The 24,917-nt window shown below is 40.6% G+C and overlaps 1 protein-coding gene across 1 annotated transcript; it reads right to left on the reverse strand.

Annotated features, from left to right (window-relative positions):
• Positions 1 to 21,846: 21,846 nt before the first annotated feature.
• LOC123161188 (putative F-box/FBD/LRR-repeat protein At3g49030) lies at positions 21,847 to 23,688 on the reverse strand (the record flags this gene model as incomplete). The annotated part of the gene is given in 3 exon segments (XM_044579036.1): positions 21,847 to 22,015; positions 22,156 to 22,332; positions 22,880 to 23,688. A coding segment is annotated over 1 exon segment (588 nt), but the record flags the coding sequence as incomplete, so codon positions are not given.
• Between the last annotated feature and the right edge of the window lie 1,229 nt (positions 23,689 to 24,917).

The raw sequence follows: 24,917 nt of genomic DNA on the forward strand, positions 1-24,917 counted from the left end.
CATGCGTTGCATGGAACATCAAGATGCATTTGTATGAGTAGTTTATCTTGTGGGAGAAAAGGATAAATGAGGGAATGCCTTATTTGCAAATGTGGAGAGGGGTGTGGGTATCTTTTTGCAAAATTGCCATAGTTTCCTTCCTATCCGTCGGATATAAATCGGATGGCCTATATTGCAGGATGGCAGGAACACCATCATAACCAACTATGTTTTTTATAAGAGTAGAGATATGTAAGTGTCATTGCCCCCTGCTACCTCTTGAGCACTGCGTTGGTTTTCCCTTGAAGAGGAAAGGGTGATGCAACAAAGTAGCGTAAGTATTTCCCTCAGTTTTTGAGAACCAAGGTATCAATCCAGTAGGAGGCTACACGCAAGTCCCTCGTACCTACACAAACAAATAAGAACCTTGCAACCAACGCGATAAATGGGTTGCCAATCCCTTCACGGCCACTTGCAAGAGTGAGATCTAATAGAGATATTAATAAGATAAATATTTTTGGTATTTTTATGATATAGAATAAAAAGTAAAGATTGCAAAATAAAGTAGATCAGAAACTTATATGATGGAAAATAGACCCAGGGGCCATAGGTTTCACTAGTGGCTTCTCTCAAGATAGCATAAGTATTACGGTGGGTGAACAAATTACTGTCGAGCAATTGATAGAGAAGTGCATAGTTATGAGAATATCTAGGCATGATCATGTATATAGGCATCACGTCCGCGACAAGTATATCGAAACAATTCTGCATCTACTGCTATTACTCCACACATCGACCACTATCGAGCATGCATCTAGAGTACTAAGTTCATAAGAACAGAGTAACACATTAGGCAAGATGACATGATGTAGAGGGATAAACTCAAGCAATATGATATAACCCCCATCTTTTTATCCTCGATGGCAACAATACAATACATGCCTTGCGCTGCCCCTGCTGTCACTGGGAAAGGACACCGCAAGATTGAACCCAAAGCTAAGAACTTCTCCCATTGCAAGAAATATCAATCTAGTAGGCCAAACCAAACTGATAATTCGAAGATACTTGCAAAGATAACCAATCATACATAAAAGAATTCAGAGGAGATTCAAAGATAATTCAAAGAAACTTGATCATAAACCCACAATTCATCGGATATCGACAAACACACCGTAAAAAGACTTACATCGAATAGATCTCCAAGAAGATCAAGGAGAACATTGTATTGAGATTCAAAGAGAGAGAAGAAGCCATCTAGCTAATAACTATGGACCCGAAGGTCTGTGGTAAACTACTCACTCTTCATCGGAGAGGCCTTGGCGTTGATGTATAAGCCCTTCGTGATCGATTCCCCCTCCGACGGAGCGCCGGAAAAGGCTCCAAGATGGGATCTCATGGGTACAGAAGGTTGCGGCGGTGGAAATAGGGTTTAGTGGTGCTCCCCGATGTTTTCAGGGTATGCAAGTATATATAAGCAAAGGAAGTCGGCCAGGGGAGCCACGAGGGGCCCACGAGGGTGGGGGCGCGCCCTCCTACCTCGTGGCTTCCTCGTCTGCTTCTTGAAATATCTCTCGTGAAGGTTTCATTCTGTTTGGAATGCGTTTGATATTCCTTTTCAGTGAAACACTAAAATAGGCAAAAAAACAGCAATTTGGGTCGGGCCTCCAGTTAATTGGTTAGTCCCAAAAATGATATAAAAGTGTATAGTAAAGCCCATAAACATCCAAAACAAGTAATATAATATCATGGAACAATCAAAAATTATAGATACGTTGGAGACGTATCAAGCATCCCCAAGCTTAATTCCTGCTCGTCCTCGAGTAGGTAAATGATAAAAACAGAATTTTTGATGTGGAATGCTACCTAACATATTTCTCAATGTAATTTTCTTTATTGCGGCATGAATGTTCGGATCCAAATGATTCAAGATAAAAGTTCATATTGACATGAAAACAATAATACTTGAAGCATACTAACAAAGCAATCATGTCTTCTCAAAATAACATGGCTAAAGAAAGCTATCTACAAAATCATATAGTCTGGCTATGCTCTGTCTTCATCACACAAAATATTTAAATCATGCACAACCCCGATGACAAGCCAAGCAATTGTTTCATACTTTTGATGTTCTCAAACCTTTTCAATTTTCACGCAATACATGAGCATGAGCCATGGACATAGCACTATATGTGGAATAGAATGGTGGTTGTGGAGAAGACAAAAAAGGAGAAGATAGTCTCATATCAACTAGGTGTATCAACGGTCTATGGAGATGCCCATCAATAGATATCAATGTGAGTGAGTAGGGATTGCCATGCAACGGATGAACTAGAGCTATACGTGTATTAAAGCTCAACAAAAGGAACTAAGTGGGTGTGCATCCAACTTGCTTGCTCACGAAGACCTAGGGCATTTTGAGGAAGCCCATCATTGGAATATACAAACCAAGTTCTATAATGAAAAATTCCCACTAGTATATGAAAGTGACAACATAGGAGACTCTCTACCATGAAGATCATGGTGCTACTTTGAAGCACAAGTGTGGTAAAGGGATAGTAACATTGTCCCTTCTCTCTTTTTCTCTCATTTTTTGGTGGGCTTCTTTGGCCTCTCTTTTTTATTTGGTCTTCTTTGGCCTCTTTTATTTTTCATAATGTCCGAAGTCTCATCCCGACTTGTGGGGGGGATCATAGTCTCCAGCATCCTTTCCTCACTTGAGACAATGCTCTAATAATGAAGATCACCACACTTTTATTTACTTACAACTCAAGAATTACAACTCAATGCTTAGAACAAAATATGACTCTATGTGAATGCCTCTGATGGTGTACCGGGATATGCAATGAATCAAGAGTGACATGTATGAAAGAATTATGAAGGTGTCTTTGCCACGAGTACGATGTCAACTACATGATCATGCAAAAGCAATATGACAATGATGGAGCGTGTCATAATAAATGGAACTGTGGAAAGTTGCATGGAAATATATCTCGGAATGGCTATGGAAATGCCATAATAGGTAGGTTTGGTGGATGTTTTGAGGAAGGTATATGGTGGGTGTATGGTAGCGGCGAAAGTTGCGCGACACAAGAGAGGCCAGCAGTGGTGGAAGGGTGAGAGTGCGTATAATCCATGGACTCAACATTAGTCATAAAGAACTCATATACTTATTGCAAAAATCTATTAGTCATCAAAACTAAGTACTACGCGCATGCTCCTAGGGGGATAGATTGGTAGGAAAATACCATCGCTCGTCCCCGACCGCCACTCATAAGGAAGACAATCAAAAAATAAATCATGCTCCGACTTCATCACATAATGGTTCACCATATGTGCATGCTACGGGAATCACAAACTTTAACACAAGTATCTCTCAAATTCACAACTACTCAACTATCATGACTCTAATATCACCATCCTCATATCTCAAAACAATTATCAAGCATCAAACTTCTCATAGTATTCAATGCACTTTATATGAAAGTTTTTATTATACCCATCTTGAATGCCTATCATATTAGGACTAATTTTATAACCAAAGAAAATTACCATGTTGTTCTAAAGACTCTCAAAATAATATAAGTGAAGCATGAGAGATCAATAATTTCTATAAAATAAAACCACCGCCGTGCTCTAAAAAGATATAAGTGAAGCACTAAAGCAAAATTGTCTAGCTCAAAAGATATAAGTGAAGCATGATGACCCACAAGTGTAGGGGATCTGTCATAGTCCTTTCGATAAGTAAGAGTGTCGAACCAAACGAGGAGCAGAAGGAAATGACAAGCGGTTTTTAGTAAGGTATTCTCTGCAAGCACTGAAATTATCGGTAACAAATAGTTTTGTGAAAAGTTAATTTGTAACGGGTAACAAGTAAAAAAAGTAAATAAGGTGCAGCAAGATGGCCCAATGCTTTTTGTAGCAAAGGACAATCCTGGACAAGTTCTTATATAGAGAAAAGCGCTCCCAAGGACACATGGGAATTATCGTCAAGCTAGTTTTCATCATGCTCATATGATTCACGTTCGTTACTTTGATAATTTGATATGTGGGTGGACCGGTGCTTGGGTGCTGCCTTTCTTGGACAAGCATCCCACTTATGATTAACCCCTATTGCAATCATCTGCAACTACAAAAGAAGTATTAAGGTAAACCTAACCATAGCATGAAACATATGGATCCAAATCAGCCCCTTATGAAGCAACTCATAAACTAGGGTTTAAGCTTCTATCACTCTAGCACCCATCATCTACTTATTACTTCCCAACGCCTTCCTCTAGGACCAAATAATGGTGAAGTGTCATGTAGTCGACATTCACATAACACCACTAGAGGAGAGACAACATACATCTCATCAAAATATCGAACGAATACCAAATTCACATGACTACTAATAGCAAGACTTCTCCCATGTCCTCAGGAACAAACATAACTACTTACAAACCCTATTCACGTTCATAATCAGAGGGGTATTAATATGCATAAAGGATCTGAACATATGATCTTCCACCGAATGAACCAACTAGCATCAACTACAAGGAGTAATCAACACTAGTAGCAACCCACAGGTACAAATCTGAGGTTTTGGTAAAAAGATTGGATACAAGAGATGAACTAGGGTTTGAGAGGAGATGGTGCTGTTGAAGATGTTGATGGAGATTGACCCCCTCCCGATGAGAGGATCGATGGTGATGATTTCCCCCTCCCGGAGGGAAGTTTCCCCGGCAGAACAGCTCCGCCGGAGCCCTAGATTGGTTCCGCCAAGGTTCCGCCTCGTGGCGGCGGAGTTTCGTCCCGAAAGCTTGCTTATGATTTTTTCCAGGGTGAAAGAATTCATATAGCAGAAGATGGGCACCGGAGGGCTGCCAGGTGGCCAACGAGGCAGGGGGCGCGCCCAGGGGGGTAGGGCGTGCCCCCCACCCACATGGACGGTGGGTGGCCCCCCTCTGGTATTTCTTCTGCTCAATATTTTTTATTAAATCCAAAAATGACTTCCGTGGAGTTTCATGAGTTTTGGAGTTGTGCATAATAGGTCTATAATATTTGCTCCTTTTCCAGCCCAGAATCCCAGCTGCCAACATTCTCCCTCTTCATGTAAACCTTGTAAAATAAGAGAGCATAGGCATAAGTATTTTGACATAACATGAAATAACAGCCCATAATGCAATAAATATCGATATAAAAGCTTGATGCAAAATGGACGTATCAACTCCCCCAAGCTTAGACCTCGCTTGTCCTCAAGCGGAAGCCGATACCGAAAAATATGTCCACATGTTTAGAGGTAGAGGTGTTGATAAAATAAAATACGGACATGTGGGCATCATGATCATTCTTATAACAACAACATATATATATATATGTATATATAATATATTGTCATATGATTTCTTATGCTAAAGTAACAATATATTCACAATGTCAAGTATGAATCAGAAACTTCATTGAAAACTAGCAAACTATAATCTCAATCATTGAAGCAATTGCAATTTATCATAACATTGGAAAGAGTCCATATAAGAGCAAGTCCACATACTCAACTATCATTTAGTCTTCCACAATTTCTAACACTCATGCAATACTTATGGTTATGAAGTTTTAATCGGACACAGAGAAAGATAGGGGCTTATAGTGTTGCCTCCCAACCTTTTACCTCAAGGGTAATGTCAACAATAATAGTTCATGCTAACTTACATCCAATTGGATATATATATTAGGATCTTTCCAACACGAGGTGCTTGCCGAAGGATAAAATGTAAAAAGGAAAGGTGAAGATCACCATGACTCTCAATGTATAAGACAAAAGTAAAAGATAGGCCCTTCACAGAGGGAAGCAGAGGTTGTCGTGTGCCTTTATGGTTGGATGCACGAAATCTTAATGCAAAAGAACGTCACTTTATATTGCCACTTGTGATAAAGACCTTTATTATGCAGTCCGTCGCTTTTATTGCTTCCATATCACAAGATCGTATAAAGCTTATTTTCTCCACACTAATAAGTCATACATATTTAGAAAGCAATTTTTATTGCATGCAGCAGGACAACTTACTTGAAGGATCTTACTCAATCCATAGGTAGATATGGTGGACTCTCATGGCAAAACTGGGTTTAAGGATATTTGGAAGCATAAGTAGTATCTCTACTTTGTGCAAGAAATTTGGCTATCATGAGGGGGAAAGGCAAGCTCAACATGTTGGATGATCCATGACAATATACTTTAATTCGTATATGAGAGAACATAACCCATTACGTTGTCTTCCTTGTCCAACATCAACTCTTTAGCACGTCGTATTTTAATGAGTGCTCACAATCATAAAAGATGTCCAAGATAGTATATTTATATGTGAAAACCTCTATTTCTTTATTACTTCCTATTAATTGCAATGATGACCAAAACTATGTTTGCCAACTCTCAACAACTTTTAATCATCATACTCTTTATGTGAAGTCATTACTCACCATAAGATCAATATGATCTCTTTATTTATTTTTATTCTTTCTTTTATTCCCTCAAGATCATAGCAAGATAGCAAAGCCCTTGACTCAACACTAATCTTTATTATATATAGCTCACGGACTCGATTACATAGAGGGATCATAAATTAAAACTCAAAACTAAATCATACTAAAACTTTATTCTAATGGATCAGATATTACTAAAGGATTGAACTAAGTAAAGCGGTAAAGATAAGAGTGTGATGGTGATACGATACCGGGGCACCTCCCCCAAGCTTGGCAGTTGCCAAGGGGAGTGCCCATACCCATGTGATTATGTCTCCTTCTTCGGAGGTGGTGGTGTGATATTCTTGGCGATAATGCCCCTCAGGATACGATTCTCCTCCTCGAGCTTATTGACTTGCTGCTTGAGGTCCATTATTTCATTGCTGAGCTTACGAGTGACGGCTAAAGCTCCTTTCACCCATGGATGTTGCATTGCTGCTGGAGAACAAGTGACACTCTTTTTCATATTTTCATAAGAAAGAAATCTAACATTGGAAGGGATGACCGAGTTTGGAATAGCTGAGCTCTGTAGTTCCCCCATAGTGAATCCGGCTCGGAAACGAGAGGTAACTTCTTGATCCTCCTCCATGGCATCTATCCTTTTCAAGTCGGCCTCCATCTCCTCCTTCGTTGATGGTCCAAAGTGATAAGCATCGCTGCTTGCTCCTGGACCCGACGTTGGATGAGACACCCGACTCTCCCCGACTGACTCTTGAGAAGACATCTTGCTCTAAATCTGCAGCAGGAACAGCTCGAAACAAAAATAGAGGATATTTGCGTGATACGGTGGTCAAAACCTTCGAGAGATTATACAATGAATTTTTACCGACCAAAAGAAGTATCGTGCAAGAAAACGGAGTCCAGAGAGCACGAGAGGTGCCCACGAGGCAGGGGGCGCGCCCTCCACCCTCGTGGGCGCCTCGTGTCCTTCCCGGACTACTTCTTATTTTTTCTATTTTCTTAAATATTCCAAAATGGAGAAAAATTGATATTAGAATTGTTTGGGAGTCAGTTTACTTACCGTACCACATACCTATTCCTTTTCGGGGTCTGAAATGTTTTGGAAAGTGTCCCTTATGTATTCCTCCGGGGTTACAGTTTCAATAACATTAGTTTCAACATTTATAGTATTACCTGAGATATAATGTTTGATTCTTTGACCGTTCACCACCTTTGGATTTGTGCCTTCGAAGTTGTTGATTTTTATGGCATCGGAACGATAGACCTCCTCGATAACGTAAGGCCCTTCCCATTTAGAGAGAAGTTTTCCTGCAAAAAATTCTTAAACAAGATTTGAAAAGCAACACATAATCACCTACATTAAACTCACGCTTTTGTATCCTTTTGTCATGCTATCTTTTAACTTTTTCTTTAAACAGTTTGGCATTCTCGTAAGCCTGGGTTCTCCATTCATCAAGAGAGATAATGTCAAATAACCTCTTCTTGCCAGCAAGTTTGAAATCATAATTGAGTTCTTTAATAGCCCAATATGCCTTATGTTCTAGTTCGAGAGGTAAGTGACATGCTTTTCCATAAACCATTTTATATGGAGACATACCCATAGGATTTTTATATGCAGTTCTATAAGCCCATAATGCATCATCAAGTTTCTTGGACCAATTCTTTCTAGATCTATTAATAGTCTTTTGAAAAATTAATTTAAGCTCTCTGTTACTCAATTCTACTTTGCCACTAAACTATGGGTGATATGGAGATGCAATTCTATGATTAACATCATACTTAGCAAGCATTTTACGGAAAGCACCATGAATAAAATGTGAACCACCATCAATCATTAGGTATCTAGGGACTCCAAACCTCGGAAAAATAACTTCCTTAAGCATCTTAATAGAGGTGTTATGATCAACACTACTAGTTGGAATAGCTTCTACCCACTTAGTAACGTAATCAACAGCAACTAAAATATGTGTATACCCATTAGAGGAAGGAAACAGTCCCATATAATCAAAGCCCCAAACATCAAATTGTTCGATAACAAGAGAATAATTCATAGGCATTTCTTGACGTCTACTAATATTACCTATTCTTTGACATTCATCACAAGACAAGACAAACTTACGAGCATCTTTGAAGAGAGTAGGCCAATAAAAACCGGATTGCAATACCTTGTGTGCAGTTCTATCTCCAGCGTGGTGTCCTCCATATGCCTCGGAGTGAAACTTGCGTAGGATCTGTTCCTGTTCATGCTCAGGTACATAACGTCTAATAACACCATCTACTCCTTCTTTATAAAGGTGTGGGTCATCCCAGAAGTAATGTCTTAAATCATAGAAAAACTTTTTCTTTTGGTGGTATGTGAAACTAGGTGGTATAAATTTAGCAACAATTTAATTAGCATAATCAACATACCATGGAGCAGTACAAGAAGCATTTATGACAGCTAATTGTTCATCAGGAAAGCTATCATCAATAGGTAGTGGGTCATCAAGAACATTCTCTAACCTAGACAAGTTGTCCGCAACGGGGTTCTCAGCTCCCTTTCTATCAATAATATGCAAATCAAATTCTAGTAGCAAGAGAACCCATCTAATAAGTCTAGGTTTAGCATCTTTCTTTTCCATAAGATATTTAATAGCATCATCATCAGTGTGAATAGTTACTTTAGAATCAACTATATAAGGTCTAAACTTATCACAAGCAAATACAACTGCGAAGAATTCTTTTTCAGTAGTAGCATAATTTCTCTGGGCACTGTCTAGAGTCTTACTAGCATATTGAATAACATTTAATTTCTTATCAACTCTTTGTCCTAGAACAACACCTACAGCATAATCACTAGCATCACACATAATTTCAAAGGGTAAGTTCCAATCAGGTGGCTAAACAATAGGTGCAGAAATCAAAGCTTTCTTAAGTATTTCAAATGCTTCTACACAATCATGATTGAAGACAAAAGGAATATCTTTTTGTAAGAGATTAGTCAGAGGCCTGGAATTTTTAGAGAAGTCCTTAATGAACCTCATATAAAAACCGGCATGACCAAGGAAACTTCTTATACCTTTAATGTCCTTGGGACACCGCATCTTTTCAATAGCATCAACCTTAGCTTTATCAACTTCAATACCTCTTTCAAAAATTTTATGCCCCAAGACAATGCCTTCATTAACTATAAAGTGGCACTTTTTCCAATTCAAGACAAGACTAGTATCTTCACATCTCTGCAAAACTCGATCAAGGGTGCTTAAGCACTCATCAAAAGAAGATCCATAAACAGAGAAATCATCCATGAAGACCTCACAAATCTTTTCACAAAAGTCAGAGAATATAGCCATCATGCATCTTTGAAAGGTAGCAGGTGCATTACATAAACCAAAAGGCATACCTATATAAGCAAAAGTACCAAAAGGGCAAGTAAAAGTGGTCTTTTCTTGATCCTCTGCTGACACAAGTATTTGAGAGAAACCAGAGTAACCATCTAGAAAGCAAAAATGTGTATATTTAGATAATCTTTCTAGCATTTGATCAATAAAAGGTAGAGGGTAATGATCCTTTTTAGTAGCTTTATTTAATTTGCGGAAATCAATTACCATTCTATAACCTGTAATAATTCTTTGCGGGATCAATTTATCTTTATCATTAGGAACGACAGTAATACCTCCCTTCTTAGGGACACAATGGACATGACTTACCCACTAACTATCAGCAACAGGATAAATTATACCTGCCTCCAAGAGCTTTAGTATTTCTTTTCTTACCACTTCTTTCATCTTAGGATTTAACCGTCGTTGGTGATCAATAACTGGTTTGGTGTCTTTCTCCAATTTTATTTTATGTTGGCATAGAGCAGGACTAATGCCCTTAAGATCATCAAGAGTATATCCAATAGCAGCACGATGCTTCTTCAGAGTTTTAATCTCTCCTCTTCTTGCACTGAAAGGTTAGCACTAATAATAATAAGATATATCTTCTTTTCATCAAGATAAGCATATTTAAGAGTATCAGGTAATGGTTTAAGCTCAAACACGGGAACACCCTTGGGTGGTGGAGGATCCCCTAGGATTTCAACAGACAAGTTGTGTTTCAAAAAAGGTCCCTATTTAAAGAATACTTCATCTATCTCCCTTCTTTCATTCATAAACATATCATTTTCATGGTCTAGCAATAGAAGCAAGACCAATAATTTCATCCTTACTAGGCAATTCTTTATCATGGGGTTGTCTACGAAACTTAGCAAAATTAAACTCATGAGAGATATCCCCTAAACCAATAGTAACAACATCCTTTATGCAGTCTATCTTAGCATTAACAGTGTTCAAGAAGGGTCTACCAAATATAATGGGACAAAAGTCATCTTGTGGGGAACCAAGAACAAGAAAATCAGCAGGATATTTAACTTTCCCACACAAGACTTCAACATCTCTAACAATCCCAATTGGTGAAACAGTATCTCTATTGGCGAGCTTAATTGTAACATCAATTTCTTCTATCTCAGCAGGTGCAATATCATGCATAATTTCTTTGTATAAGGAATGAGGTATTGCACTAGCACTAGCACCCATATCACATAAGCCATGATAACAATGATCTCCTATTTTAACAGAAATAACAGGCATGCCTACAACAGGTCTATGCTTCTTAGCATCAGGTCTAGCAATTCTAGCAGCTGCATCACAAAAATAAATAGCATGCCCATCAATATTATCAGCCAAAAGATCTTTAACCATAGCAATACTAGGCTCAACTTTAATTTTCTCAGGTGGTGTAGGTGTTTTAGTATTACTCTTACGAACCACAGTTGAAGCTTTAGCATGATCCTTTATCCTAACAGGGAAAGGGGGTTTCTCAATATAAATAGTAGAAACTATAGGATCATTATAAGTGATAGTCTTTTCTTCAACTTTAATAGGTGCAACTACTTTTACTTCAGTGGGAGGATTATATTTAAACCACTTCTCCTTAGGGAGGTCAACATGAGTAGCAAATGATTCACAGAAAGAAGCTACTATCTCAGAGTCAAGTCCGTATTTAGTGCTAAATTCACAGAAAACATCGGTATCCATAAAAGATTTAACACAATCAAACTTAGGTGTCATACCTGACTCCTTACCTTCGTTGAGATCCCAATCTTCAGAGTTGCGTTTAATTCTTTCCAATAAATCCCATCTGAATTCAATAGTCTTCATCATAAAGGAACCAGTACAAGAAGTATCGAGCATGGAGTGATTGTTGAGAGAAAGCTGAGCATAATATTTTTGAATAATCATTTCTCTTGAGAGCTCACGGTTGGGGCATGAATATAACATTAACTTAAGCCTCCCCCAAGCTTGAGCGATGCTTTCTCCTTCTCGAGGCCAAACATTATATATATAATTACGATCACGATGAACAAGATGCATAGGATAAAACTTCTGATGAAATTCCATTTTCAATCGTTTGTAGTTCCATGATCCCATATCATCACATAGCCTAAACCATGTCAACGCCTCTCCCTTCAAAGATAACTAGCAAAAGGGCTCGTGCGTTGCTACGGGAAAAAAATCAAGTGACTACAAGACCTGACAGATCCACGTCCTATATTTTGAGACGGCATTCACACCTGTGTCACCACTTAACCTTTTTTCGTTGGCAATGGTTAGGTTCTCCTCTGATCACAATGCGTTCGAACATTATCAGTCCTAAGGCAGTGATTTCAGCTGCGCACACGTTTCAATGAGCCACACCTGCGCAAGATAATAATTAAAATGTGAAAAGATTAGGTCCATCTATCTATCATATTGAGAAGGAATTTGAATGAAGTGGGATCTCACCTTGGATACTGCGTCGTTGCCTTAGCTATGTCCGTCTCTTTGAATTGAACATTATTTGTGAAATATCCAAAGCAAACTTAAAATACCAGTGCATTAGCAACTGCAAGAATTAAAAATTCTCATTGCTATATAATCTGCAACATTATCTCTTTTCTCTATTCTCTATTCCCTATAAGCAGCAGTAGCGCACACACAACAAGAAATTGCCTCATGATAAATTGCAGCTAGTAATTTTAGTGTGTAAGCATCACTGCAAGTAGGTATCATCCTCAGCAGACCAGCATCACAAATAGCAGTTCTTCCTTCATGTCCATCTTACACTCACGCACGCCTAGAGATCGGGGAGCCACAACGCCTCCTTCTGCTTTGCACTTTGTCGCCACTGCGCCCAGCGCACACACAGACTCGTCCAAGGCGCCGTCTGCCTTCTCCACCGCATCATCCTTCCTGTTCTGCATCTTGCAATTCTTGATTAGTACTTTGTCAACATAGTCTGCACTCGTGCGCAAAGAAAAAACGTAGTCTGCACTCTGCACCCAGAGATCTCCCAGCCGTGGGGTCTTGTTCTACATTCGCTTCTGCCCTCTGCTGCTGCTGCCCGCTGCCTCTGCTTGCCACTGCTGCTGCTGCCCGCTGCCTCTGCTTAAAACCGTTGCTGCTGCTTGCCATAGCTCCTTGCCGCAAACTCGAGGCGTCCATGTGCGGGGGCAGAATGCCCATTCCACTTTAAAAAGATGGATTTCTTTCAGAACTCACCCAGAAAGAGTTGAGAGACAGAATGGCAGCAAGATTTACCAAAGTGTCACCCAGCAACTCCCTGGTTGACACAAAACAGCTTGTTAGGATAGATCATGCCGTATATGCATTATTCAAAGAGCTAAATGATAGTAGAGGCACTCTAAGTTTCACATAAATTAACATTCCAGCAGGGGTTCCAAAGGAAAACTAAGTAATTTTAAACTCACTGTCAAATCTATGAAGCACAATCTTTCATTTTCATTGTTCAGTATCAAGTACCAGAACCTATAAATGAAATGACTGAACTCACGAATCCAACTGTTTAATGTACATCAACAACTCAGATGCATCCCATCTCTGAAATAATGTAGCCTGTCCAGAAAAGTAAACCATGTGTGGTATTTGCTCTGTTTATAATTAAGTGTCTTGTTGAATGCTTGTCTTGAATAAAGGGATAAATGCAATCATATGTGTAGCTGCGTAATATATATAGAAAACAGTGGCGCCTGGCGATCTTAACAATGAAAAGGGTGAGCTTCCCAATTAAGTACAAGATTGCATCATCCCTTCTTGGAAGTTTTTTCACTGAACCTGACAAACTTACAGGGGCACTACTTATGCTACCTAACATCCAAAATTACAGAACCAAAAAGATGCACTATGCATTTTGGATCAATTCATATCCTAATGGTTTAAAATATAGCAGTTGCGCTTAAAAGAACATAATTATTTAAGCTGTAGTATATAACTAACATGTTATTACCACGTTGATAATTTATTAGCTAGTGTCAACCAGAAAAATAAAGGGGGTAATTAATATCAAAACAAAAGGCACAAGATCTAACCTGCACTTTCTTGTTTTGTGGAGTGATTTATTGGGTACTTCCAAGTGCCAATAACATTCTTTAAAGGAGACCGATTTGTTGACATCACAAATACTGGAGATACTGAGAATTTCTCTGTAATGCGACATTAGATAAAAAATACTGAAGATAATGAAGAAAAGATTGCGATAGAATTGGTCACAGATTTGCGTGGAGGAAAATCAATCGGTCAAGAGCATTGCAACACGGTGTCCCCGTAGGAAGGTGTATGGCAATGAGCATAAAATTAAGATTAGGCACTGAAGTTGAGTTGGCACTGAACATACATTTTTTTTACATCAGTTACCCACCAGGCTAAAAGTAAAAGATCAGATAACCCGGCCCACAATACTAATAGATTGTATATCTTCATATTTGAAGCACCCTGCATCTCTTTAGCAATACCTACATGTATGTGCCATAAAGAATGGTTAATTAGATACGCCATACAGATAATCAGAGGTATTCAAAAGAACACATCCAAATAGTTAAGCAGGAAAATAAACACCAAAGCCAACTGTGTGGCAAGGGCTGCTATACTGATTCTGTGAATCCAGTGTTGTTAGAGGCGGTGCAGTCATGCAGATCATCGCAACTCGTTTGCCTCCACATCCTATAGGACATAATTAATTGAGCCAAGAGTTTCGTTATTCAGTGGTGAATGAAATGGCTGGAGAACAGAGAGCCGCTGCAGTTCCTCCAGCCGGCAACCTCACAATGACGGCGACCCAATAAATTGAAATTGTCAGCAATACAATGTGATCCTTCACTGCATCAAGCATCATCCTTCATGAGATTGATTCCTTAATTAATCATGGCATTTCCAGTTTAACTATTTTATGAGCTTACAAATAAAAGCACAAAAATGAAAGTAGCACATATATACACTGTTTGTGTTCGGAAGGATATCAAGTCACAAACAAAAATACATCTGTTCATGGACTTGTTCATGTAGTAGCAGACTTTTGTTCAAAAAAATTGGACATGTGCTAATGGGAGAGATAGAGAGCAGATGGGGGTTGCTTGCCCTATCTTGGTGCAGCAGAGGCATCATCAGAGGTGAGGAGGTGCTGCTGGCTAGGGTTCCTCCATGTTAACCTGCGTGAGAAGGGAAGGAAACAAGATGAGCAAGGATCGGGAAGAGGATGGGATGGGATGGGCACAAGATAAAACCTTGAGGAGCTGCAGGTCCATGGCGTCCTTCACATCTCCGTGAAGAAGCCCTTGACGGCGGCGACCGTGGTGGATGGGAACTCCCATGGCGTGGTCCATCTACATCTGCAGCAGAGGATATGAAGAGAAGGTGAGGTGTAGGGGTGGCGGATCCCGTCCAAGAAGGAAGGAGGAGGAACCAGGGGCCGCCGGAGACGCGCCGGCGAAGTCCTACCTGGAACCCTAGCCATGAGGGTGGGGTTGCGACCGGACGGTAGAGGCGGGGAGCAGGGAATCTGGACGGAGGGGAGGGAGGCGCGCACGATGGGGAGCTCGGAGGCGTGCTGCGCTTCGCCGGAGCTCGCCGGAAGCGGCCGGCGTTGGTGGTGGCGGCGGCGAGGACTTCGGGCAAGAGGGAGAGGAGGCGAGCTCGTGCTCCGTCTGCTCGGACCGCGGGTTGAATACCATAAACTACGGGGCCTTTTTTGTAAGAACGAAATGTTTTGTCATATTAGTCATTTAAAAAAGGACCGCGGGTTGAATACCCAAAACTACAGGGGCTTATTCAAAAAAATGCCGTCGACGTACGACCAGAAGCAATCGCTGGTTTATTAGTAGGTAGAGAAGGGAAGACCCTCTTCTTGACAACATCATCGGGCATACCTGCAAGCTTAAATAATCCACAAACTTCATCCACGTAGATTAAGTGTAAATCGGGATGCAATGTTCCATCTCCTGTAAAGGGATTAGCTAGCAGTTTCTCTATCATACCAGAAGGAATTTCAAAGTAAACATTTTCAGTAGGTTCAGTAGGTTGAGGAGCAACTCTTTTCTCTACTGGTCGGGGTGAAGATACCTCGAACAAGCCCCTCAAAGAATTATGCTCCATAGTAACAAGTGACAGTAAATTTTAGCACACTATATAAATTTTTCTTTACCAAGTTCCACTTACCAAAGGCGCTTCACTCCCTGGCAAAGGCGCCAGAAAAGAGTCTTGATGACCCACAAGTGTAGGGGATCTATCTTAGTCCTTTCTATAAGTAAGAGTGTCGAACCCAACGAGGAGCAGAAGGAAATGACAAGCGGTTTTCAGTAAGGTATTCTCTGCAAGCAATGAAATTATCGATAACATATAGTTTTGTGATAAGATAATTTGTAACGGGTAACAAGTAACAAAACTAAATAAGGTGCAGCAAGGTGGCCCAATCCTTTTTGTAGCAAAGGACAAGCCTGGACAAGTTCTTATATAGAGAAAAGCGCTCCCGAGGACACATGGGAATTATCGTCAAGCTAGTTTTTATCACGCTCATATGATTCGCGTTCGTTACTTTGATAATTTGATATGTGGGTGGACCGGTGCTTGGGTGCTGCCCTTTATTGGACAAGCATCCCACTTATGATTAACCCCTATTGCAAGCATCTGCAACTACAAAAGAAGTATTATGGTAAACCTAACCATAGCATGAAACATATGGATCCAAATCAGCCCCTTACGAAGCAACTCATAAACTAGGGTTTAAGCTTCTGTCACTCTAGCAACCCATCATGTACTTATTACTTCCCAATGCCTTCCTCTAGGCCCAAATAATGGTGAAGTGTCATATAGTCGACGTTCACAAAACACCACTAGAGGAGAGACAACATACATCTCATCAAAATATCGAACGAATACCAAATTCACATGACTACTAATAGCAAGACTTTTCCCATGTCCTCGGGAACAAACGTAACTACTCATAAATCATATTCATGTTCATAATCAGAGGGGTATTAATATGCATAAAGGATCTGAACATATGATCTTCCGCCGAATAAACCAACTAGCATCAACTACAAGGAGTAATCAACACTACTAGCAACCCACATGTACCAATCTGAGGTTTTGGAACAAAATTGGAAACAAGAGATGAACTAGGGTTTGAGAGGAGATGGTGCTGGTGAAGATGTTGATGGATATTGACCCCCTCCCGATGAGAGGATCGATGGTGATGACGATGGTGATGATTTCCCCTCTCGGAGGGAAGTTTCCCCGGTAGAACAGCTCCGCCGGAGCCCTAGATTGCTTCCGCCAAGGTTCCGCCTCGTAGCTGCGGAGCTTCGTCCCGAAAGCTTGCTTATGATTTTTTCCAGGGTGAAAGACTTCATATAGCAGAAGATGGGCACCGGAGGGCTGCCAGGTGGCCCACGAGGCAAGGGGGCACGCCCAGGAGGGTAGTGCGCTCCTCCCACCCTCATGGACGGTGGTGGCCCCCCTCTGGTATTTCTTTTGCTCAATATTTTTTATTAAATCCAAAAATGACTTTCGTGGAGTTTCAGGACTTTTGGAGTTGTGCAGAATAGGTCTATAATATTTGCTCCATTTGCAGCTCAGAATCCCAACTGTCGGCATTCTCCCTCTTCATGTAAACCTTGAAAAATAAGAGAGAATAGGCATAAGTATTGTGACATAACGTGAAATAACATCCCATAATGCAATAAATATCGATATAAAAGCATGATGCAAAATGGACGTATCAAAGCACATAGAGTATTCTAATAAATTCCGAATCATGTATGTCTCTCCCAAAAGGTGTGTACAGCAAGGATGATTGTGGTAAACTAAAAAGCAAAGACTCATATCATACAATACGCTCCAAGCAAAACACATATCATGTGGTGAATAAAAATATAGCTCCAAGTAAAGTTACCGATAGACGAAGACGAAAGAGGGGATGCCTTCCGAGGAATCCCCAAGCTTAGGATTTTGGCTATCCTTGAATTACCTTGGGGTGCCTTGGGCATCCCCAAGCTTAGGCTCTTGCCACTCATTATTCCATAGTCCATCAAATCTTTACCCAAAACTTGAAAACTTCACAACACAAAACTCAACAGAAAATCTCATGAGCTCTGTTAGTGCAAGAAAGCAAACCACCACTTTAAGGTACTGTAATGAACTCATTATTTATTTATATTGGTGTTAAACCTACTGTATTCCAACTTCTCTATGGTTCATACCTCCCGATACTAGCCATAGATTTATCAAAATAAGCAAACAACACATGAAAAACAGAATCTGTCAAAAACAGAACAATCTGTAGCAATCTGTAACTTTCAAATACTTCTGTAACTCTAAAAATCCTACCAAAATAGGAAGTCCTAGGCAATTTGTCTATTAATCTACTGCAAAAATAATCAACTCAAAATCATGTTTCTGTAATATATTAAAATTATTCTCGTGCGCGTAAAAGTTTCTGTTTTTCAGCAAGATGACATTAACTATCACCCAAGATGACCCTATAGGTTCTACTTGGCATAAACACTAATTAAAACATAAAACCACATCTAAACAGAAATTAGATGAATTATTTATTACTAAACAGGAGCAAACAGCAAGGAACAAAAATAAAATTGGGTTGCCTCCCAACAAGCGCTACCGTTTAACGCCCCTAGCTAGGCATAAAAGAGAGAATAGATCTAAGTATTGCCAGCTTTGGTATTCAATTCTTCAATAGAACACTTATAATCCTTAGGAGTTTCCTTCCTTTTATTAATGGTCAAACTCCTAGGCTAGAAATCAAGAAATTCATTTGTAGCAAAAGGTTCCTTAATGATAGCGAAAAAGTTGGGATGAGAACTTATTGATTTGAGATCTGCATTTTCCTTACTAGAAGATTCACCCTTATTTTTAGGAACATACATTAATTTGGCAATTTTGGTAGGAGGAGTTGGAGTATTTTTCACGGATGAAAAGGCAGACCCTAAGTTGGTAATAATATCCTCAAGTTTACCGATTCTTGTGGAATCTTGATCTATTCTTTCGTTAACTATAGGTTCCTTTTCTTTAAAAAAATTCAGAGTAACTCCAACCTTAGATCCATATTTGGTAATTTGGTTGTGGAACTTTTTATCCTAATTTTCAATTAACTCAACAGTGGCAACTTTATTTTCAATAATTTCAAGCCTTTGCATCACATGTTCCAAAGTTAAAACAGTTCCATTAACCAAAAGAGATGGTGGACCAAACAAATCTAACATAGCATTATAAGCATCAAAAGTATGGCTACCCAAGAAATTCTCTCCGGTAATGGTATCAAGAATATATCTATTCCAAGGAGTAATGCCTACATAAAAATTGCGTAGAAGAACGGAAGTAGATTGCTTCCTAATAGATCTATTTTGAGCATTGCAAATTCTATGCCAAGCATCTTTTAGATTTTCTCCCTCCCTTGCACTTGAGATGATTGCAGAGTTATATCACCGTGACCTGTTGCAATCCTATTGGAAGCCGATCCTTAATGTGTCTCTTTGAACCGCTTATGCAACTACCCATGGCCTTGAGAAAAGAATGTCTATTGAGCTAGTAGTTGGTGAGATGATGTATCCTGTTTATGAACTATCTATGTTGAAGTTCTTCTGGTGCTTGTTCAGCTAAATAATAATAACCCCACATCGCTTATTTCCGCTTAATCTCACTGATTCATATACGCACCCATGGATGATACATCAAGCGACCGAAAACAAAGGTGCGGAGGATGAGGCATATGTAAAGAATACATCCGTTCCAAAGAAACACCTGGATCGGGGCGCGAGGAGCGGTGCGCGTGTGTGTGGCAGCGCTGAGGGGGTCGAGAAGGTGTGAGGAGGAGATGGGGATCGATCGGGAAGAGCTCCCAATCCCTAGGGGTTAGGGGGGGGCCTTGGGTGGATTTGGGGGTGCGGCCTTGCTGGCTGGCTGGAGGAAGGCCAAGGAGGGGCGGGCCTTGAAGGAAAGCAAATGAAGTCTTTGGTAATGTGAAACTTATAATAATTCTAAATTTGTGATGGTTTAAATTATAAATACTTTGCCACTTATATTTCCGTAACTAAAAGTCTATGTTTTCCAGATGTATGATATTATACATATCTAACGTTCAGAATGATCTCTTTATAGGTCTCTATTGTGCTTTATGCCCATTCAAAATTTTAGCCCAAGGGTGGCATTCGTGCATATTTGCTATGAAAAAAAATCTTCAAAACTAAACGAACAATTATCTCTAAAAAAATCCAACATAGTGAAAATTCATTCGTATTCAAATGTTTTCAAAATTCTAAGAAAAACTTTAGAATTAGTTATTAAACTGAATATTACGGAACATTCAGTCATAGATATGTCCCATTAAAAACAAATACACCACTATTTTTCCATCCGGTGATAGTGCTATTCTCAAGGAGGCGTCATCGAATTAGACCACAATGACTTTCTTAACTTTGTACTCCATGGTCCGGACACCAATAATCATTTAATTACCGGCACTAAGCATGTATTTTTAAAAACAATGAGCATTTCTAATTGCTTTAGGTTTCAAAAAAATATTTATATTTTATATATGTTCACACTTTTTAAGAAATCCTGAAATTTCCCAAAAACATTCTGATTTAAAAACATTTAAAATTGTTAACAAAATCACTAAAAAATCATGTGTTCATAAAATGTTGGGCTTGAAAACATGTTCCAATTGTAATAACAAAACATAAAAAATGATAGACAAACTATTTCATGCACCACTAAACTATTCCATAGATGAAGGAAGTTAGGCTAGCTTCTTCACATCCACACTTTATGCTCCGAACAACAATAAGAGTGTAATCTTATTACCGATGTTTATCATAACTGCTATAAGAAATGGCACATGATGACACATGGTGCAGGCTTTGCTTTTTTTTTTTGCCCGTTGTAACGCACGGGCATTTGTACTAGTCATAATAATACAAACACTGTAGTGGAGAATACATTTTCAAACATATACAACACTTTACAATCTTCAAATCTTTAAGAAATTTTTTTTCGAAACGGTACTCTTTAAGAATTACAATTTCAAGTTTTTGTACATCCAAATAGGAATTGGAATTGGCTCTTCTCTTTGACTCCACCGCCCAATTCCATGAACATGCAAACAACAACATTTACATTGAAGCCCATTTCCGTTTCCAGTCAGTTTTGAGATTGGACCCCATTTCCTTTTCTTTCTTTTTTTGGACACGGAGATTGGACCCCATTTCAATATCTTGAAACAGAGCCTTATTAGTGTTATTCCGAATAGTATCGGCCAGTGCAGTGCACCGCCCTCATACAGATGAGAATGATGAACTGCAGTGGAAATCCCAGCTCTTCAAGGGAAGCTCAGGACTACTCCACAACTTGCAGTAGGACGACCTACGGGAAGCTGAACTTCCGAATAAGAATATATCTTGTCGCACGTAGAAAATCACAAGAACTTCATTTCTTTCTGGGCAGTCAGGTCTGAGGATAAGTGATAACATGGTGGGAGCCGAAGGAGATGGCCAGATCTTCGCTCCCTCATGATCTTCTTTAGCGATAGAGTAGTCCTGGAAGTGGTCGAGCCGCAGCACCCCCCGCTTCTTCACCTGACTATACCTCTGCTACCTCACAAAAAGACAATACCTCTACCACCACGTAATGTGAAACATCTACTAATCCATAGGAGCGTTGATATCCAAATTCAACCTAAGGAATATGCAGGTTAATCATAGAGCTAAAAAGCTGGGAAATTCAAAACCAAGCATGTTAATTCACATCAACACATTTTGATCAGCGTCCAGAACAGAAAACATATTAATTGAACTGTTCTGGAATCTTCAGCAAAATATGAAGGCTAGGGTAAGTAATACACAACAGGCGTTCAAGCTTAGACAACATAGCTGGTATCTCTGATTACAACCAGAAGCATTTGACCATCATGGGTACAGAACCTCCTCCCCACCGCTGCGATAAACACGGCATTTCACAGATGGGTTTTCCCTAAAAATTCTGTAGGTTTTCTCGCATCCTCTGCTCGTTGGTAAAACCTCAGGGGCCAGTGTCACGGTCATTGTTTTCATCAGAGGCGTGCATCTGAACAGAAGTTTCAGGAAATCAATTTCGTCGCCATTTCCTTCGAAACCTTTTATTTCTACTTCTTCAAGAGCTGGCAACGAGATAGTTTGCCTTCTCCAGTTTTGGGGTTGCTCACAAGGACAATTTGATGGGCATACTTGTCTGCACTGAAAGAGAAGTGAGGTACTGTTAATTTTTTATAACCAAAATGCAATTAACTTGTGCGTTTATCTAATTAATCTAGTACTGTAGCTAAGCAGATTTCTTTAAAATGCATATATATCAGGTAGCCGAAGTGAATAATTACCGTGTCTTTGTCTATGGTCACCTTAAGATTTTGTATTACGTTGCAGATCCCAAGTAGATTCAACACAAGGGGCCCAAAAATATGTCCCCGTGTTACCAGACGTAGCTGCAGAACAGAAAAGTTGGGAAGTGATGCTATCTCTTGACTGGAGTTCCTCTCTGCATCTAGTGCATAAACCTGCAAATGTATACACAAGAAGTAAAGAAATAGAAAAAAAACATACTTACAAGAACAAGAATTGCATCTGGTGCATAAGCCTGCAAATGTATAAACATGTCATGAAGGAAATAGGAAAAAGAACAGTACAAGAACAAGAATTTGGCAACATACCACGAAAGTAAGTGTTAACTGGAGTATGCATGCAGGGAAGACCTCTTATGCAAGGGCGATGCATGCATTACATAAACTAATAGCATGAGAATTCAGGGCATGACTAGAGAGTTGATGAGCATCAAGTTATAATAGTTTTCATATTGGCAGCCACAATGTCAACTTAAAATAGCAGTGTTGGTGGCCTTTTGCCCCATAGCAGTAATTTATTTTAGTTGGGCAATATGCATGGATTAAGTTTTGTCCAATACCTGCTTCCTCTTTCGATTTGAAGTCTGCATGGTTTCATCAGCTAACATACTTTTGTCATGTACTCATGCACCAATTGAACATTCTAACACGAATAATTTTGGAGCAGACTGCAGAGGAAAATAAAGCAGGACAGTGGACACACCGGAGCATGTATGAACAACCATAGGGTATTGACGCTCTCCTTCTTCCATAAGCCTACTCTGCGCAGGCGCCAGACATCAATCCCCACATTTTGAAAGTTGCAATAGATGTCCCACCGTAGATTCTCCACCATCGGCGCGTTGAACGACACGCTGAAATCCGAGCTCATCCAGGTCCACAGCTCGAACTTCTTAAGCACAGGTGCCATGATGTCGATGCCACTCACACGCGGGTGTAGTCCACGACAAGCTCCTCAATCGTCGGTGAGTGGACTCTGATCATACCGAGACCCCAGCCGTTGCCCACCCCCAGTACGCGCAGGCGAGGGCAGCGCTGGATAAGCTCATCCATGTCGAAGCGGAAGCCAGCGACGGACAGCCTCTCCAGCACAGGGAACTCAAGTCCATGGGCCGGCGGTGTTAGATACAGGTTCTGCACTTCCAGCTTGATCGAGGTGGCTCGGTGGAAGACAGGAACCTCGATAGGAATCGTACCATCTTTAAAGTTCCCGCAAGCAGTGAAGACCAGAGCCGTGGGCGCCAGCCGCGCGGCCGTACGGAGCAGCGCGGAGACGCGGGCAGGGTCAATCTGGTCCCTGTGCTCCTCGGGTATGTCAATCTCGAGGAGGGAGATGGTGGGGCGGGCGACCTGGACGAGGGCGTCTTCGAGGGCGTCCGGCGCGATCCCGCGGAAGGAGAGCTCGGCAAGGTACCTCCAGAGGGCGCGCCATCGACGCGCGACGGCGCTGGTGAGGGCGGCGGTGCGAGCGCAGCGGAGACGAACGAGTACCTGGAGGAGCAGGTCGTCGGGAAGAGCGCTGATCCGGTCCACTCCGCCGCCTTCTGAGCGGAAGGGACGGCGCCGGCGCGGCACGGACGACGACGGAGGATTGAGGCGGTGGCCGACCGCAGCTCCATCGCGCCACTCCGTCACGATGTGGAGCAGGGGGAGTTCTCGTTGGGCGCACGGAGACATGCGCCGGCCGAAAATGGAACGGCAAAGAGGATTTTTTTTTTAGGGCTGGCAAAGAGGAATTGGGGGTTCTTCTGTTGGGCCTGGGCCGACGGAGGTGAGAGATGAAGGCCTCTAGAAATATTTTATTGTAGGAATTTTATAGGATAGGGTTTTCAAAGGAAAAATTCTTTTGAAGCCTTCAAAAATCGTTTGGTTCGTAGGAATGGATTTCTATTTTTATGTGAAAAAATCTACCCTATGAATCAAATGGCATCTCTTTTCTTATAGGAATTGAGATACATGTCATCTCACTTTCTACAATTTTCCTATTTCTATGATATCCATATCGTATAAACCAAAGGAGGCCGAAAGGTTTGCATGAAAGAATAAAAAAAGTCAAAAGGTATTCACGTTTGAGGGAGATCTAGAGGCGTGGATGCTATATCTTGCTTATAGCGAGATTAGCATCCGTCTTGCCTGAAGGGCTCACACGTAAGGGTCACCCATTAGTATTGTCGCACGCTCTCTCTCTCTCTAATCCAGTCGCTCACTCACTTGTCTTATAGGGGAAACTAATCAAGGGGTACCCTTTGCAGGAGCCTCGCAAGGGTCACTTCTGTGGAATGAGAACGCGCCAAGTGGTGCATCCATTTGTAGCCGCATATCGCGTATTGAGTGCTCCCTTAAGATTTTGTTGTGTTGGCAAAACAGTTGTGCTGAGGAAACATATGTAGTGAAGGTTAGTTGTTTGGCAATGACTATGAGCTGGAGGAGGCGGTGAAGGGAGAGATAGGTCGTGCCTGCGGTGACATTTATGACATAATTACGATCAAACACAAAAGTCAAAGTGGTTAGGAAAACAACTTTGGTTATGAAGTACACCGAGACATGCTTTGAGACATGCTTTGGGATGTAACAGTTCTGGGTTGTGATTCCACGAATGTTCTAAAATAGCTATTGGTTTCAGCTTCAGCTTTTCCAGTCCAAAAACTGCCCACAAACAACTTTTTTCTGTTTTTTGTATGCGTTTTCAGTTTTTAGATCGGTCTTTTCAGCTTCTTGGTTTTTGCTTGGTTTTCCCTAGG

This window comes from Triticum aestivum, chromosome 7B, assembly GCF_018294505.1.
Source record: "Triticum aestivum cultivar Chinese Spring chromosome 7B, IWGSC CS RefSeq v2.1, whole genome shotgun sequence".
Lineage (NCBI taxonomy): Eukaryota > Viridiplantae > Streptophyta > Magnoliopsida > Poales > Poaceae > Triticum > Triticum aestivum.